This window comes from Pteropus alecto, unplaced genomic scaffold, assembly GCF_000325575.1.
Source record: "Pteropus alecto unplaced genomic scaffold, ASM32557v1 scaffold71, whole genome shotgun sequence".
In the NCBI taxonomy this organism is placed as follows: Eukaryota; Metazoa; Chordata; class Mammalia; order Chiroptera; family Pteropodidae; genus Pteropus; species Pteropus alecto.
In genome coordinates this window covers 11,674,433-11,693,741 of record NW_006433024.1, presented here as the reverse complement: position 1 = coordinate 11,693,741, position 19,309 = coordinate 11,674,433, and the positions used below count along the sequence as shown (strand labels likewise).

General features: G+C 42.3%; 1 protein-coding gene across 4 annotated transcripts in view; it reads left to right on the top strand.

Annotated features, from left to right (window-relative positions):
- The window catches only part of SLC1A2 (solute carrier family 1 member 2), a 142,052-nt gene that overhangs the window by 71,740 nt on the left and 51,003 nt on the right, over positions 1–19,309 (top strand). For all 4 annotated transcript variants that reach the window (XM_025044164.1, XM_015586303.2, XM_006908032.3 and 1 more), the window contains exons 2-4: positions 13,423–13,562; positions 15,480–15,632; positions 17,675–17,925. In XM_025044164.1, the coding sequence (XP_024899932.1) occupies positions 13,423–13,562; positions 15,480–15,632; positions 17,675–17,925 (544 nt within the window). The remainder of the gene's footprint in view (positions 1–13,422; positions 13,563–15,479; positions 15,633–17,674; positions 17,926–19,309) is intronic.

Here is a 19,309-nt window from a genome sequence, read left to right as displayed (position 1 = left end):
GGCAAGTGGAAAGATTTTGTTCTGCTTTGAGCCCGAATGATCTCTCATTGTGTGTGTGTGTGTGTGTGTGTGTGTGTGTGCGTGTGTGTGCGTGTGCGTGCGTGTGTGTGTGTGTGTGTGTTTCATTTAGGTTTACAGGAATAGTTATAATATCTACCTTGTGAGAGTATTGGGAGGAGTCAACGTGATAATTCATGTAAAGCGTTGATCGATGGTAACTATTGCCGTCGACTTTGCTCTATGGTAACTATTAAATGAGTTAACTATTTGCCCTATGGTAACTATTAACTGTTAAATGAGTCCACAGTGTAGAAAAAGAACTAGTGGGTAGAAGCTACAGGGAAACAGGTTTAGGCTTACCGTAGAGGAGGAGCTTCTAATAATCAAAACTGTCCGATGGCAGGATGGCAAGATGCGTGATGCAGCACGCTGCCCTTCACTGCAGCTGTTCAGGCTCTGACTAGACATCAGCCTGTGTATCGACTGCGACAGAGGCACCTGGGTGCTTTTATAAACGTCCAGAGGTTTAGGCCCCGCCTAGATGTGCTGAATCAGGATATGCAGGGGTGAGGCTTGGAGATCTGTATTTTCTTAAATAGACTTTATTTTTTAGAGCAGTTTTAGGTTCACGGCTAAATTGAGAGGCTTGTACAGAGATTTCCGACGTACCCCTGTTCCCACGCATGCGCCGCCTCCTCCGCTATCAACATCCACCACCAGAGGTATATTTGTTACAGTCCGTGAACCTATATTGACACATCATTATAATTTCAAATCCCGCAGTTTAATTAGGGGTGACGTTTGGTGGAGTACATTCTATGGGTTTGGACAAACGTATAATGACATGTATCTACCATTATAGTACCATACAGAGTATTTTTATTGCCCTAAAAATCCTCTGTGCTCTGCTTGTTCATCCTTCCCTACCTACCCACCCCTGGCAGTCACTGATTTTTGTACTGTCTCCACAATTGCTGCCTTTTCCAGAATGTTATATAGTTGGAATCACAAAGTATGTAGTCTTATCAAGGTGCGTTCTTTCATCGAAGTTTCTTCCATTCCTTTTCCTGGCTTGTTAGCTCATTTGTTTTTTTTGCACTGAATAATATTCCGTTGTCTGTATGGACCACAGTTTGTTTATCCATTCTTCTGCTGAAGGACATCTTGGTTGTTTCCAAGTTTTGGCAACTGTGAATAAAGCTGCTGTAAACATCTGTGTGTAGATTTTGTATAGTTATAAGTTTAGAAGATCTGTAGTTTTAACAAATGATCCAGAGACAAATTTGGGTCTCCGGACCGGATTGTCACTTGTCCAGAGGTTGGGGGCACTGGAAGCCTCTCCAGTCCTGAAATCTTAGGATTCTGTGGTGATTGTGTGTAGCTCGTGCATCAGGCTCTGGTTCAGATGAGCCATTAGCCTTCTTCTCTCTGGAGAAGAAGCAAAATCACTCTTTTGGCCCGATGTTCAGTGTCAATGTTTACAGCTATCATAAAATTAGCTAATATGAAAGAGCAACTTTTGAGGGGCTGGAGAGAGAGAATAGGCTGATCTATTCTTCCAAGTTCTTCCTGGGTTTAAATCCAGACTCTACCACCTACTCACTATGACACTGAGCAAATAATTTAACCACTCGATGCCTCCGTTTCCCTTCCAATAAAGGTTGCTGCTAATAGTATTTTCTGCATGAGGTTATTGCGAGAATTATAGATGAGTTCATGCATATAAAACACATAAAAAAGTGTCTGGTACAACAGACTTTGAATAAACGTTAGCTGCTATCATTAGGTCGTTCATCATCATTTTTATTACATTATTATTATCAATTTTCAGACATTGGAGTCTCTTCGAGGTAAGGAGTCCTTTCCTGGTGAAGACCTGGAGTTAGAGTGAACCCTTGTGGTTATTTCGTACCAGCATGTGCTGTCTGAATCAGCGGGGACGGGATGAGCCCTGTGAGCTCTGGTTACCTGAAGGGAGGGGTCAGTTAAGTGGATGCCACTTTCGCACTGTGGTACACCTGAGGCCAGGGGCCCAGGAGCACGGATTGTCTGGGGCAGGCAGCAAGGCGACAGCTTCCCAGAGGCTGCTTTATCGTTCCCTCGCCTAGCAGCCTGTTCCTGTTTTCCTTTTCCAGTTGCTAGGATTGCATGTCTCCTATGTTGCGAGTGACTTGGTCTAGATAGAAGTTTTAATGTGTGACTCTGCAAACACTCCTAGAAAGGATGTACCTAAAGAATTCTCGATGCAAAGGCAGGAGATGGGCAGATTTAATTCCAGCTGCAGGACCCCCTGGTTCACATCCAAAGCTCACTGCTTCTCAGCTTTGTGAGCACGGGCAAGCTTTGGATTCTCCTGGAGCCTCGGCCTCTTCGTTTCTGAGATGGAATAATTCCTTCCTCTCAGGGATGTCATGAAGACGAAATAGGTTAAGGGATGTGAAAGTACTCTGTAGACTATGCAAATGTTAACTTATTAACTTACTTGTTAATAAGTTAAATTGATGAAATGTTAGTTATTGTTTATCATTTAAAAGATGAACACAAGAAGAAGAGCCTTCAGGGACTGTTCTTATGGAAAATAAACAAGGCGATGTGTGAGAATACTTTGCAGTTGCACACATGGAAAAGTAGAAGGAAGATAAAGACTACAGACCACTCCTTTGTAACCTGGACTATGCCAAAGCCCTGGTATTTTTGTTTCATCTGAAGGAAACTTTTACATGTCTTCAACATATAAATTGCTTTTTTTTTTTTTTTGGCAAAATTAGCACCTGTTCTTTTGCTGGCTAATCCATCAATATTGGAATCAGCCATTTTGGGGGGGGCAGGGGGGACAGGGAGGAAAGCTATATAAATAATATATATATATATAATTTACTTCTAACGCCATAATTTAGCTGTTTATTTTAAATGCTTTATTGAAGTCTAACTTGCATACAAAAAAGCACAGAAATCTTAAGTGAGCAGCTTGGTTAATTTTCACAAATTGAACTCACATGAAACTAACATCCAGATTAAAAAGAAAAAGAAAATTGCTAGCATTCAAGAAACCCTCTGAGGGCCAGAGAGTTTTAAACTCAATTGACTGGAACTGACTGGGGCAATAGGATTTAGTTTATGTCCAATGTCCTGACCTCCTTTCCTTTTATTTGGCTTATGGGTATGTTTCTGGCCAGGACCCATGTCAAGGGGCTCCCCCCAGCAAGTCCTGTTCTTAGAGAAAATCTGAGAAGCTCCTTTGCACTGGAGTATCAATGAATGGGTTGCTTTCCCATGGGTTTCTGGCTTCTATCTGGAGCCCCTGCTGGGAAGCAAAAGGACAGGTCTCTCAAAGGCCCTTTGGAACCAGAAGTGGGTGACTTTGAAGACATCTGGGGAAACTTTAAGGAAGTCCTGAAACATCACCCCTCAAATGCATAGGGCAGCCTTTCAAGTGCCAGCCCTGGGAAATTTCGCCATTTGCATGGTCACGGTGGTGACTTGTCTTCTTGTTTAGAATTGACACTGCATTGCAAGGTTGGCTGCTTGGTCTCAAAGGAAAGAAAAGGCACACAGACACATCGCTCTGCTTGAGAACGGGGAGAACTGCACCGAGGGGAGAAGCAACTGTAAGACATGACCCAAACGCCCAGGAAGTCGCAGCTAAGCGACTAAAGCACTAAAGCACTGCAGCTAATTAAGTCAGTCAACATCCCAGCCACTGCCCTGTTTGGGGGACTGATTGGTAAGGCTCAGTCTGGAACGTTTCAGAGGCCAGAGGAAGAACCTTCCAGTCCTGAGGGCCAAATCTAGAGCTCTGCTGATCGACAGAGTTCCTCAAAATCAGAATTCCATTGAGTCCTGGAAAGGCAAAGAGTGTCCATGCTCTTTGGTGGAAGGACCACACGTTGGAGGGTCCAGAGTTAGAGATGTCAATTTTGGCAATAGGGTCCTGAGACGTTTTCCTGTGTCTTCATCAGTTTCTGCTGAAGGACCCAAGTGGCTGGAGGTCTGGATAGTTAGCTGATCTCAAATTGGTTCATGGTTCCATCTTCCCATGACTGGGGCCAACATGGCTTGGGCAGGGCAGTTGGATCAAAGCCACCAGCAGAGAAAGGCCAGCCCTGTGTGATGCTGACCTGCCTCTTCCTGCCACCCACTAATGCAGGCCTTTGTGCTTTTACTCTCATTTCTTGCTTCTTTTCAGATTTCCTAGTCTTTCAGAACACTATCTGCTAAAACTGAGTGTCACACAGAACCTGTGACTATAACATGTGTTTAAAAATCTATTTCACATTCATTTATTCACTCAACCTACAATAACTGAGCATCTACTATATGCAAAGAACCATCCATGCTAGATGTGGTGGGGACAGAGTCAAGTAAGTCAAGATCTTGCCTCAAAGAGTTTATATTCCAGTGGGGAAATAGATATATAAATTGTGATAATCACCTTGAGAGAGGTCAGGCACAGGTAAAAATACCTTGAGAGAGGTAAGCATAGATAAGCACAGGTAAGCTGCAGGAAGAGCATCTAAAAAAGCAAACTTGGGACTCAACGAAGTCCTGCTGAGGGAAGTTAGACTTGAATTGGTTTTTTAAAGAAGATATAGAAGTTACTCTAAGAACCGGTTTGGAGAATAAGATGGGGAGGCCATTTTAGCCAGAGGAGACAGTTTGCTTCAAGGCAAACTGGAACCGAAGCCAAGTTCCCTGTGGCTCAAATGCAGACACATGCCAGACAATTCTGACCTAGTTTATTGCAGTTGTGTGAAGTTTTCAAACACATTTTCATGTTGTTCCATGAACTGGAGGCGGGTAGCAATTACTTCAGAATCGACACGCCTCTGGGGACTGGGCTGGCCGGTGTGCTCCTGGCCCATGGTGTAATCTTTACTTTAGAAGAGGTCCCCAATTTGAGATGATCAAACACCCCACCCCCCATCTCTCACCCAGGCCTGGGGGTTTACTGTTCCTTGGTGTCCCTTTTCTGCTTTGGTGGCAAGCCCTTCTGGAAATGGGCAAATTCATTAAGTCTCCACCCTGCGGAGGGAGGATTTTCACAAAAATCCAGACGTGTTATATACTTAAGGCTGTACTCATGTTCTGTGAGAGGTTGTTCAGTTATTCCACAGTATGGAAGCTTACAGCATTGGGAACTATCCAGACCTCTAGCCACTTGGGTCCTTCTGGGGCTCTTTTTTTTTTAGTAGAAAGCACAAGAACCATTTGTTGCCAAAGTGGTTTACTAAAACTCAACAGTCTTAGTGGTCATTTTGCCCAATTTTAGTCACTTAAGACAAGGAAGGAAAACTAAAATTGAGTGTCAATTACATGTTAAATATTGTTAAATACTTTCTTAAGTATTATCTTATTTAAGTTCTATAATGCCCCAGTGAGTTGGGTATTATTATCCAAGAGATTAAATAAATGCCTTGTCCCAATCATAGCTGGAAAAGGGAGATTTTAACCAAGAATCTGAGGGCCATGTAATTGTGTAATTGTATTCAACCAAGTTGCTTTCCGGAGGCTGTTAATGAGGGATGGTGTTCTAACTTCTGTTTCTGGGCAAAACGAATGCTACTTTTTACTGATCCTGCATAGTTTTGTCTCCTCCTCCTACTCGTTCTTTCCCCCTTGTATGAGGACACCCAAAGGCCCAACTGGCTCTATATTTGCCATTTATATCATTCATTAGCCAGTTTGGGTCCCTTGGCCTGGAAAGTGATATGAAGAAAAGACTCTTTTTCCTCAATTTTTCTGTGAGTGCCACCTTTCCAGTTCCACGAGAGTTGACTGTGAATGAGATAGGTGGACTTTTGGTGATTTAGTGGTGAATTTGGCAATTGGTTGATCCCAGTGCCAGTTCAACTGTTTGACTACATTCCCATGGCATTGACCTGCCCATCTTAGAAATCTAGACTGAGAATTTATCAAGTGTAGATGGGGATTAAGGAGATGCTTACGTCTGAACTGCATGCTAAACCTGACCCCCTAACTCACCTTAAGTAGCACTAGAAAAAAACATGCTTTTGTACCAGAGATAAGAGAGGTAAAAATGGAGGTAAGGACAGAAATGATTGTTATTGTTGGTTTGTCTCTTGTCTCTAAGTCACCCATCTGCTTTTCCCTGTGAGGGTTGTCATGCAGCAATTGGGCTATCCCTTCATGATGAAATAATTCATCTCATGGTAAACCTTAAGCTTATTCAGTCCTCTATAGAATAGAATGAGGCTATATCTTTTTTTTTATTTCTTTTATTTTATTTTATTAGTTTCAAATATATAGTACGTTGGTTAGACATTTATATAGTTTATAAAAGCCTCTGGGGACTGGGCTGGCCGGTGTGCTCCTGGCCCATGGTGTAATCTTTACTTTAGAAGAGGTCCCCAATTTGAGATGATCAAACACCCCACCCCCCATCTCTCACCCAGGCCTGGGGGTTTACTGTTCCTTGGTGTCCCTTTTCTGCTTTGGTGGCAAGCCCTTCTGGAAATGGGCAAATTCATTAAGTCTCCACCCTGCGGAGGGAGGATTTTCACAAAAATCCAGACGTGTTATATACTTAAGGCTGTACTCATGTTCTGTGAGAGGTTGTTCAGTTATTCCACAGTATGGAAGCTTACAGCATTGGGAACTATCCAGACCTCTAGCCACTTGGGTCCTTCTGGGGCTCTTTTTTTTTTAGTAGAAAGCACAAGAACCATTTGTTGCCAAAGTGGTTTACTAAAACTCAACAGTCTTAGTGGTCATTTTGCCCAATTTTAGTCACTTAAGACAAGGAAGGAAAACTAAAATTGAGTGTCAATTACATGTTAAATATTGTTAAATACTTTCTTAAGTATTATCTTATTTAAGTTCTATAATGCCCCAGTGAGTTGGGTATTATTATCCAAGAGATTAAATAAATGCCTTGTCCCAATCATAGCTGGAAAAGGGAGATTTTAACCAAGAATCTGAGGGCCATGTAATTGTGTAATTGTATTCAACCAAGTTGCTTTCCGGAGGCTGTTAATGAGGGATGGTGTTCTAACTTCTGTTTCTGGGCAAAACGAATGCTACTTTTTACTGATCCTGCATAGTTTTGTCTCCTCCTCCTACTCGTTCTTTCCCCCTTGTATGAGGACACCCAAAGGCCCAACTGGCTCTATATTTGCCATTTATATCATTCATTAGCCAGTTTGGGTCCCTTGGCCTGGAAAGTGATATGAAGAAAAGACTCTTTTCCCTCAATTTTTCTGCGAGTGCCACCTTCCCAGTTCCACGAGAGTTGACTGTGAATGAGATAGGTGGACTTTTGGTGATTTAGTGGTGAATTTGGCAATTGGTTGATCCCAGTGCCAGTTCAACTGTTTGACTACATTCCCATGGCATTGACCTGCCCATCTTAGAAATCTAGACTGAGAATTTATCAAGTGTAGATGGGGATTAAGGAGATGCTTACGTCTGAACTGCATGCTAAACCTGACCCCCTAACTCACCTTAAGTAGCACTAGAAAAAAACATGCTTTTGTACCAGAGATAAGAGAGGTAAAAATGGAGGTAAGGACAGAAATGATTGTTATTGTTGGTTTGTCTCTTGTCTCTAAGTCACCCATCTGCTTTTCCCTGTGAGGGTTGTCATGCAGCAATTGGGCTATCCCTTCATGATGAAATAATTCATCTCATGGTAAACCTTAAGCTTATTCAGTCCTCTATAGAATAGAATGAGGCTATATCTTTTTTTTTATTTCTTTTATTTTATTTTATTAGTTTCAAATATATAGTACGTTGGTTAGACATTTATATAGTTTATAAAATGATCTCCCTAATTGCTCTTTCTCTCCTCTGGCTCTCCACCTTGGAGGCTATATCTTCAACTGAGGGCTATTAATACCCCCTTTCCTCCTGAGAATTAGAGAATCACAGAATTTTAGAACATTAAAGAATTTCTAATCCAACCCTCTTATTTTATAGATTAAGAGCCCAGGACCTAAAAAAGTAAAATGATAAAAGTCAGCCAGAATTGATACCTAAATCCTACTGAAATCCTACAGTAAGAGTCTTGTTTTTATTATTTCATAGCCATTACCCTTCTGTCTATTAATTATGGTCAAGTAACTTTATATCCATTTTGTACTCATACTATATCTGACACAACCAGGTAGCCACAGTCCCTGGAATTATAGCCCAGACTCCTGGACTTTCAGTCTCATGTAGTCCACGAGGTCCAATCCCGTCATGATTCGGGATACCTAAAAACTGTGCTCTTTAGCCAGACCATCTAATATTCAGGAAGATGTGGAAAAAAATGTATCATTTGTGAAATCTGGAGTTCACTGGCAGGACCTTTCCAGAAAGTACTTTTGTGGTCTAAGAAATGGACACGGTGGCTAAAAAATGAACAGAGAAGGGACTGAAGGACGTTTGGAAGTTGTGAACCTCTAGGTTTCCTTCTCAGAGTCTGTGAGGACACAGTACCTATCAGAGAGAGATACTGACTTCTGGTCAGTGAGTATCCTTGACATGGTCAAACCAGGTCTTGCAGGATCCGGCAAGGGTGGAGGGCCTGCTGGGCTGTTGGAAATGCCCAGCTGTCTTCAAGTTCCGGTCCCTTTTACAACAGGGGTGGCATCCTTTAGGGAGCTGGGGAGATCCTGGATGTGGATCAGTCACAGCTGTAATCACCACTCCATGGTGCCCAGTGTTCAGAGCTGACGCTACTGGTATTTCCAGCATTCTTTCCCAAACACGCCAACCACCTTATGGGAAAGCCCCCTCAACAAACATAACTTTTGCTCGAGGGTCTGACCTAGTATCCTGCATGTGGGCAATCTCTGGACACTGTCTCCCTTATGTCTCCCCGAGTCCTTGGACGTGGGCATAGAGTCCGGATGAGTGATGCCTGTTGCAGACCTCACATCCTTCATGCAAAAACACGCCAGTTGCTTTTAGGTTCCCCAGGGAATGTTCTGTTACCACCTCACTGAATGAGTGAAGACGGAAAAAAGAATTTGGTGCCAGTTAAGGTGACACTGAAGTGTGCAGGCAGGAAATCTGAATCCAACACCACATCTAATGAGCCTATTATTAGAGGCTTTTGGCAGAGTGAGGGAAATTGAATGCTAATGAAAAGCAGGTTCTGAGAATAATTTAAAACTTAGCACCAGCTCCATTACATGTTCCCTTTTGAGTCACAGAGAATGTTTCAAACTTGTCGTTGAAGCAAGACTCGCGGATTTGCGTGAGAAAGAACGGGCAGCGACTGTAAAATTAACAGCTGTTTAAATAATTCAGTGGAGAAGTTAAGGCTGAAGGAAATTATAGCCTCATTGTTCAAGTTTTTAATTATCCAAACAGCTGTCTCATCACGTGGACTTACTTTGTTGGACAATGGAGAGGATCCAACAGTGTTGGCTTACAGAAACTTCCTATATTAAGGAATTGCATTGCTAAATCTTCCATCCAAAAGGCATTCAGATAGAAACAGAGGCCATCAACAGTGTTGGAAAGCATCAGGCTCAGTGGATTTGGTATAACTAAGCCACACCTGGGATTTCAAATTTCTTGGTGTTCGGATCTGTCTGCACAACCACAGATGGAAGGAAGGGAGTGTTAAGAAGGGGTGAGTGTGCTCACTTGAAATAACTTACTGAGTTTATCTGCTGGGCCTCCCCAGACCAGTTCCTGCCCTTTCTGCTTAATGCCAGGGAAGCAAACTGCAGGCTACTGTGACCTTGGACCTGCCTGTGTTCAACGCATGGCTCTCTGGGACCATTTTCCTCTTGCTGGGAGCTGAGACAGTTGTCGGAACTCTGTCCTATTCGTGGTGGTAATAGGACCCAGCATTACTAAGTTGACATTTATTTGAATCACTGCCTGAGCTAAAAACCAACATGTGGACACCAGGAGTAATATCTGGTGGGAGCTTTAGACTCTAGTTTGATATAAAGATTTCCAAAATGTATATATTCCACTTATTTGCTAAACTCTGGACACATTTCATAATTAATTTAGGAGACCCCTCATTCCCTCTAGGGTTTTACTCGAATACCTCCTTATCACAGAAGCCTTCCCTGGCCACCTGTGACAAAATAGCTCTGCCTTCATCCCACAAATCACCCTCCTGCTAGCACGTGTCTCCACTTGAAGTTTATTTATTCATATTTGTCTTCCCACTAAAATGTACATCCCATGAGAGCAAGGGCTTTGTCTGTTTTGTTTGTTGTGATATCTTTAGCACCTTGAACATCACGGGGCCTGTAATGTGTGCCCAGTAGAAATTTGTAGAGCAAATGCAAGAATGGTAAGAGGCTTGCCGAAGTGGTATACTGCCAGTCTACTGCAGAAGGGCCTCATTCCCAGGAGAAGGTTCTTTATAGCTGCTTTCCAATTCTTAATTTCTTTGAGCAAACATTTATCAAGCACTTGGTACCAGTGCTTGATAGTCCTGTGTGAAAGATCATAGTCCTGCTCTTCTAGGGTTCACAGACTGGTGGAGGATGTAGACACTTAAAATAAATCCATCCTTTAAGATCCAACTCTGGCATCAGCGCCCCCTGGGGGTCTTTCTTGAACACCCTTCTCCCTCAAAGCTAGGTTAGGCTCTGTTCTTACTATTTCCCATAGCATCCTGGACAGAGCTTTATCATAGCCCATGCGTAAAGCAGCTAAGTACAGTACAATTGTACTTTCTGTTTTCTCTTAAGAGCTCCTTAAGAGTAAGAATTACACCTTACTCATTACTGAAGGTAAATAAGGCTTAAAAGTGGTTCAATATTAAGTTATATATTATTATACAACATTATATTTTATAATATTCCCCAGTTCAGGCTCTCTTGGTGTTCTTGGGTGCAGTGATCACTCAGTGGCATAGAGTCTTTACGAAGGGGACTCCTTGTGTCCCTAGATGCAAGCTGAGGCCTTGATGTACTTTAAAATTATTTTCTATGTGCAGATGTCAGGAACTCCTATGAGTCTGGAGTATTTGTGTAATTCCAAGAGGGAAAGTCACAGGAATTCTCTCAATAAATACTTGTGGGTTCATGACATTTTGATACTGCCACTTTAATGTGGCTGTTTTGACTCAGGGCTTCAGGGACATTTTGTCATGGTCTGAAAAAACGAAATACTACGTATGCAGCAATTTAGTGCAACTAAGCATCGTGTGCTACAGGCATTCATCCACACTGCTGGATTGGGTGTGTATGTTAACCTAACATTTGTGTGTTTTCACTTCAACATGGCTGTTTCGATGCCCGACACTCTGATTACGTCATATGGATCTTGCCAGAATGTTTGCTTTAAATACTTGTCAGTCTCACTTAAATGCTAACCATGTGCCCAGTCCTAACTTCAATGGCAGGAAGGATTCAAATGAAACACGAGGCAAGGGATGACCATCTCAAGGGGATTGTAGAGTTTTGTCAAGAATACATTCATAATTTCAGAAGACATATGACCTCCATTCTTCGCTGGTCATTTTCTAGTTCGGAGCTTCAGATTACTGGCTGGAGAAATGTTAAAAAATATAAAAAGGTCTCAATGCAAATTTAGAAATATGGTCTATACATGTTGAAAAGATCGTTTTGATCTCTTCCCCCTGATGTGTTGTAAAAAGAACTCTTCTGTCTGTTTCACTCGGTGATGGGAGGAAGTGGCGTTTATTGCTCACTGATCAGAAAGGCCCTCATCTGCTTGCTGTGAGCAGTCATGCCCTATTTTCTTTTTTAGACTGTCTGAGTGATCACTAACACACACATAGATTAGATAGCCAGGGGTTGCCCCGAAACTAACAAGCGAGTAGAAAATTAGGCCATTAAGGGGAGATTAAGAAACTTCTATTTTGGCTAATAATTTCATCTGGGTATTCTACCAGGCCATGCAACATTATTTCCGATTTTAAAGCATTTTAGTACCAAGTATATTAAACATCCTGTTATGAAAAAGGAAGTATGCAGTTGATTTTGGGTCTCTGGCCTTAATTCTGAGACTGGAGCTAAGCGTGGCATTTTGTTGGAATGGTGGTGCGCCTGAGTAGATCCTCTGAGTTAAATTTTACCCTTGTCATGAACTTGATGGGTATTGCATGTCTCTTCATATTCTTTAGAGAAAGGAACTAACTGTGTTGGGTGCCATGCCAGGCCACTACCATATGTGATCATATTTCCATTCTACAATATAAGCATCAAGCCCTTCTTTCTACATACCACGCAGCTAGCAGATGATGGAGTCAGGATCTGAAACCCAGGTTCTCTGACTCTAAAACCCATGCTATTTCAATTATAACCAATGATTCCAAACCACTGGTCTGCAGATCGGTGTTGGTTCTAAAGAATGTTTTCTCCAGTTCTGTGGTGAGAACATCTGGGTAAGGCTATTACCCCTGTCTTAGAAGGCGCTGTCATTTATTCAAATACTGTGGCCTGTCTTTCTAGATGTTAAAAACTATTTTTTCTTTCATCACTTGATGGTGATTGCGCATGGCAGCTAACAAAAGTATCCTAAGTTGGCCTTTCTATATCAATCCTACGTCAATCATCAAAGTGAAAATTTGGCCTTCCTATGTCAATCTTATGTCATCAAATTTTAAATCTGAAATCTTATTGGCCTGGGAAATGACAAAGCTGATAAAAGAGGCAGTATGCTCGTTATCTTGGCAATGGCTCCACTGCAGACTCTCAACACAGCTTGGGATCACATGGGGTGTATCTGGGAAAGGGCTGAGCTGTGTCCGGGGACGAAGATGATCAAGTGCTTCTTAAGACCATCCTTCTTTAGCACCGAGTGGCATTGGCTCTTGGGCAGCTTAGCAGAGTCCTGATAATGCAAGTGATCTTTTAAAAACCATAAAATATTAAATTTTTTAAAAAATTGATAAACCGGCTTTTCTGAAAGAAAGACAAAGTGTGGACTACCACTATTTATAACTTTTCTGTGTCCAGGAATAGGGTCTCAGAGGAGGAATTTTAATTTAGGATGACTTAGTTATTCACAGTCACCCTTTTGCTGTTGTTAGGGAATGATAGAGCTCAGGTTTTGGAGCCAGGTATATCTGGATTTGATCTCCATTCCTTTTAGCCTTGTGACCCCAGACAAGTTACTTTCTGCCAAGTGGGGCAGGGACACTTACTTTACTTGCCTCTGAGAGTTATGGGGCAGGCAACTCTTGGAGAAACCTACCACTGCCTGTGGCCTTTCTATTATTTACTGTGATGATCCAAGATATTAGGCACAAAAGCACCTGGCATGTAGCTACTTGGTGTGTCCTAGTGCTTTGCTTATAGGTGAACTGGCATTCTGGGTAACCTGAGTTACTTTTTTAATTTTTATTTTCTTGCCAATGTTTCCAGATTCCCAGCTGTGCCCGGGGAAGGCCTTTTTCTCCTCCTATGACCTGAGCCCCTCAAACAGGATAGGGGAGGTGCGCAGAGGTCTCTAACCATGGCCTTCACTTTCTTTCAGTGCCAACAACATGCCCAAGCAGGTCGAAGTGCGAATGCATGACAGTCACCTCAGCTCAGAGGAGCCGAAGCACCGACATTTGGGGCTGCGGTTGTGTGACAAGCTGGGGAAGAATCTCCTGCTCACTCTGACGGTGTTTGGTAGGTGACAGGTGCCTCCCCATCCACCCCTCTTCTCTGAGTCTCTCCTGGTTCTGTGAGGAAGCTGGTTCAGGCAGCCAGCTCTCCCACGTGCCCAGCCTAAGGTCCCATTTACCCAGGCCTGGCTGCCTCAATGATATAATCTTCCCCATCATGTGCCCTAGCCATTTGTTTTCCTCCTTAGGATTCTAATGGTTCTCAAATTTCAGTGGGCATAGACATTGCCCTTGAGTGTGCCAGCATGCAGATTCCCAGGGCTACCTACTTGTGGAGACTTTGCTTTGGGCCACCTGGAGTGAGGTCCTGGAATCTGCATCTTAACAAATCTTCTAGGTAATTCCAAAGGAGGTGGTCAGTGTACCACATTTAGAGAAATACCTGCATCAAGATAAAGGCAATTGTTTCAGAAAACCCCATTAAGACAGCTCCCAAGGTTTAACTTTCTCTGAACATTTCATTAACTTAGATTAATTTCGTTCATTAGCTAATGAGGTCAGTATGGGAGAGGCTTGTCCTGATGCTTTGATCTGCTCTTGGTCTATCTCAAAAGTCTTATTGCCCTGCTTCAGGCCTCACCCAGGGCATCGTGGTCCTTTCGTGTGATTGTCGATAAAATCTTGGTCTTCGGTTTTCAACCAGGTTTTAAAAATGGGGGCAAATTGCACTTTCTTGCAATAATAACCACACCACTTTCTTTCACGATCTGTCCCTTGTTCTTCAGCTCTCACTTAGGCTACACACAGAAGCAATGAACAGCTCAGCTCATCTCCCCACCTACTCGCCCACTCCCCACACACATGCCCACACCCTTCATTCCATGGCTTCTGCTTTGAGTCAGTCATCTTGGATGTCAGTAGACCAGAGTCAGCCCTGGGACCTTGCCACAGTTCAGTTCTCTTGATAAAAGGAAACCACAGGCATGGTAAGGTTTTCCAAGGGTTACCCTCCACATAAGCACATTTCATTCATCATGGGTCTTGAAGAAGTATATTTTTCACTTGTAGAAAAAAGAGAAGATCAAGCCTTTGGCCACATTACTTTCTTTGCATCCGTGGAGTTAACACTATAGCCCACAGACCTGGGAATTCCCTCCCTCTCTTACAACCAGTGGGGCTATGACCTGATTTGTGGTTTTCACCAGGATTATTTATGTTGGAGAGATCTGCAGTTTTTATTGTGGAATCCCTGTTTGGAGAGATCTGCAGTTTTTATTGTGGAATCCCTGAGTATGCAAAGTGAAAGTCTCCTGCCAGTATCTATACCCAAGTTGTTTCCTCCCAAATTATATATTTTTAGAGACCACCCTTATCTCCAATAAGATCAACAAGTCTAAAGATTATATAGAAGGATATAGAAGTCAAGGACAAAACTTCTTGAGGGTAAGTCCTGGGGAAATTAATGGAAACCAAAGAAAACAGAAGAAAAAAGGAAACTCGCACCAGTTTGGTCAATTAAATGTTTCTTTTATCTGGTATCCAGTTAAAAAGGGAAGAAATACGTTAAACACCATGCATGTGGCCAGGCCTAGGCTGAGAGGAGAAGTAATGTCTGGCACTGTGGATTATATCTACTGACCATCTCTGACTCTACATGTGGACAATGGCCTCAAAAAAGTTGGAGTCTAGTCACCACGTCATATTTCCCGCAAGGCCTTGAGAAGGCTCTACTTGACTCTTCCAGTGCTGCCTTTTAGAATAGTTGGAAGTACAAAAATATTCTCTTACCAGTCATCAACATCAGCTTCACTTACAAAATATTCTCTTACTAGTCATTAACATCACCTTCACTTATCTAATGGTATTTTTGTTACATGTAGTTCATCATCTGATAATAGAGAAGTATGAGAAAGGTCCCTGAAACAAGTCCCTAGAGCTAAGGCAAAAAATAAATCCAGATTTGTCCCCCTTTTCTTTATAGGTGTCATCCTTGGGGCAGTATGTGGAGGGCTTCTTCGCTTGGCATCTCCTATCCACCCTGATGTGGTTATGTTAATAGCCTTCCCAGGGGATATACTCATGAGGATGCTGAAAATGCTCATTCTCCCTCTAATCATCTCCAGTTTAATCACAGGTAAGACCACCTTTCTGGTGCCAAAGTGGGTCATACTCTTGCTCCAGCTTTGGACTGACCATAGAATCTCAATTTGGTTGAAGGAATGAATGCGATCATTTGTGTCATTTCACTTTCAGAGCCTTGGTTTTCCTGTCTCCAAAACAGGGATAATCAACCCTAAAAAAAAAAAAAAGAAGTTTTCCATCTATTGGTCAGTTCATCTGTCTGTGTAGCAATAAGAAATAAACAGGAAACAGCCTTATATTTAAAGATGATGGTCTCTGTAGTAATTTTAGTTTTTACTTTTAAATGTATACTTTTCTCATTTTCTAAATTATAGTTTGTTGAGAAATCGATACAGGTAATAAATAGAAAAGGAAATTTTTTCTTTACTATTTAAGTGGGCGTAGAGGAAAGTATTAAAAATAAATGAAATACTAGATAAGAAAGCGCTTTGACTTTTTCAGAAGAAAGTTACCTTTAATGTGCAGATCATGCTCACTTGTTTTTGGCGGAAAGAATTGTTTTATGTAAAAGATTATTTTTCCCTCCGTGGACTCATACTTGTAGTTTCCTCCTTACCACATGATATTTTTGGAACAAGGTATAAATTGTAGTTTAGAGACTAATCTCTGAGTTAAGAGTAAGAAGCTGGGCTTCAGTCTACATTTGGGTGCTAACGAGATGGATGACCTTGAGAAAGTTGTCCCCCTGGACTGTCCACCTTATGAAGGGAGTGAGGCTCTGGTAATTCCAAGAGATTCAAATGCTAAACCGGGTTGTTCTGCAGTCTCATAGCTGTGACTGGAAACACTGGGACTCAGTGTCAGGAAAGCCTTATCATTCAGCCCCAGATGGAGTGGAGCTGTGCTTTCACCTTAAACGCTCTGTTCCAAACCAGAGAAAATGTTCTCCATGCCCATTTAACAGATTGTGCACTGGCCAACCTGGTAAGGGATCCCAGCTTCCGTTGACTAGAATCAGACTTTAGTTTGTAAGGAGAAGTAGGTCAGAGATGGGTCAGCTTAAGTCAGAAAAGTTAGCATCAATGACTTCCTCCCCCACACCCCCCAAAAAGGAGTGTAATCTCGCTAATGAAAGCAGGAACCGAAACCAGGAAGTAGAGAAACCAATGAAACAACTGGAAAAAAACCCAATGAAAGCTGGAGTTTTTGTGACTTGCTTGGAATTTCCTCTAACAATCACAGAACCTCCCACACTATAGATGAAGTACCCACCTTTTCTGGGTGCTGTTAATGCATGTGTTCTTCAAGCCCTATGGGAGGTCGGCAGATATGTGAGGGATGTGTTAGATCATTATTGCAGACTCGATTTCAATGACCAGTAATATATTCAAAAGTTTTGAGACTCGACCTAGGGCTACCAGCTTCTTATCTTCCAAAGTGAGGATATTAAAAACAACAATAACAATGAAAAAAGTACAAAAAAAAAAAAATAGCATGTATCAGTACCATCACTTTCTAAAAGAAAGGATATTTCCACGCCAAATAAGTGGGAAGGACATAATCTCAGAATTAAAAACTTGAATTTACTCAACTTTATTTTAACTCACTATTGCAACTAACAAAAAGTAGTCATGGATCAGTTTAAAAACTCTGAACCAGAGATCTCCACCTTGCCCCAGTTCTCTAGAATGGGGGTCCCCATCCCCTGGGCTACCAATACTGGTCCATGGTTTGTTAGGAAACGGGCCACACAGCAGGAGGTGAACAGCAGGAAAGTAAGCGGCCATCTGTATTTGCGGCTTCTCCCCAGCATTAGCATCACTGCCTCAGCTCCACCACAGATCATCAGGCATTAGATTCTCATAGAAGCACCGGTCCCTGGTGCCAAACAGCTGGGGACAGCTGCTCTAGAATCTCAAAAATGTCCTTGGAAAATAGAATTGCAAACTATGGGATTGACCAAACATTTAGTAGGAGGTTTATTTAACCATTAATGCATCTGAGTAATAGGAAGCCAAGTTAAAAGTATGCAGAGATGAGTAATTGACAGAAACATCACGTAAATTAATCCTTCTGGATTTCTTTTCAATCCAGGATTGTCAGGCCTGGATGCTAAAGCCAGTGGGCGCTTAGGCACGAGAGCTATGGTATATTACATGTCCACGACCATCATCGCCGCAGTCCTGGGGGTCATCCTGGTCTTGGCTATCCACCCAGGGAACCCCAAACTCAAGAAGCAGCTGGGGCCTGGGAAGAAGAATGATGAAGTGTCCAGCCTGGATGCCTTTCTCGACCTTATTCGAAATCTCTTCCCGGAAAACCTTGTCCAAGCCTGTTTTCAACAGGTAACCCAAAGTTCTGATGTTCTCACCTCTCCAACCTCCTAAGTTATCCAGGTGGTAACTTAGAGTCTGTGTCAGTGAACCAGCTCTAGGGAGTGATTTTCATAATTATCTCTGTCTAAGGGTGTATGAGGTGATCTGGGGCAGGATTTGGGGATTGGTGTCATCTGGGTTACTTTTTATTTAATCTTCCCCTTTTTCAGCTCATTTAATACCTCTTTGCTCGGGGAGCCCACTTCTTTTTCTTTTCCCTTCCTTTTTGTTCCTGTTTCTGCATCGTCCAAGAGCACGTTTTTGTCACCCTTGCCCACAACTCTCTAGAGTGCCCAGTGGTTCTTGATTTTGGCGGCATCGCAAAACCACATGTAGTGTGTTTAAAAAATATGCATGCTCTACAGAATCAAAATCTTCAGGGTGGGCCCGGGATTGGGTATTTTTTAAACACGGAAGTAATACATGAGGACTGCAAAAGTTTAAATAGTGTAGATGTACATAAAGAAAAAATTCAGGTTTCCACTTCCCTTTCTAAGAGCTACAAATGTTGAGAATTTTCTCTCCCATATATGTGTGAATAATCTTTAAAAAATTCAACCCAGTAGTATTGCATTGTACGTACCGCGTTGCTCCTTGCTTTTTCATTTAAAAGTATTTTAGCATTCTCTCTCTCTCTCGCTCTTCCTTTTTCATGATTACATAGTATTTCTAGAGGGTAAATTCCTAGAAGCTAAAATGTCCTGCCAAAGAGAATTTTTATGTTTTGAATTTTCTGGATGTTATAAAACGGCCCTACAAAAGTTGGTAGCAATGTATACTTCTAGGAAGTGCACACGGGCATATCTATTTTTAAAAACTTGTGATTCTTTAAAACAGATGATTCTGTTGAGTGCAACCACCGACATGGCTGCCTAAGGCCCACTTACCAGCCTGCTGTCTGGCCTTAAGGCCAGTTTGGGTTAGAATATACCTCAGTTCCCATTAGCCCAAATGGGAACTAAACTAAACCAAGAAGCTTCCTTCAGCCATTCCCAGGGAATCACAGAATGAACTCAGGAAACAGATCGCTTAGAGGAAAAGTCTGTTTTCCCAGCCCTTTTCAGCTGCCCCCCAAATGCAATTTCCAACCACTACTGAGCCCAAATTACTCCGAGCGGGGTATGTTCTTCGATGTCCAGTGCCACTGTGGTGGCATTTGTAGCAAAGTATATTAATGGAAACCATTCCAGGCAGGGGAAGGTGGACGAGGAGCGAATAGAAACAGGCTAGGGAAGGTGGTACCATTGGCACTCTCTGTGTGTAATGTTTTTGCCCCTCAGCCAGCCTGCTTAGAACGATGAATTTGCCTGTTTTGGGGTGATAGACACAACTGGGTGCCAAGTCTATTCTTACT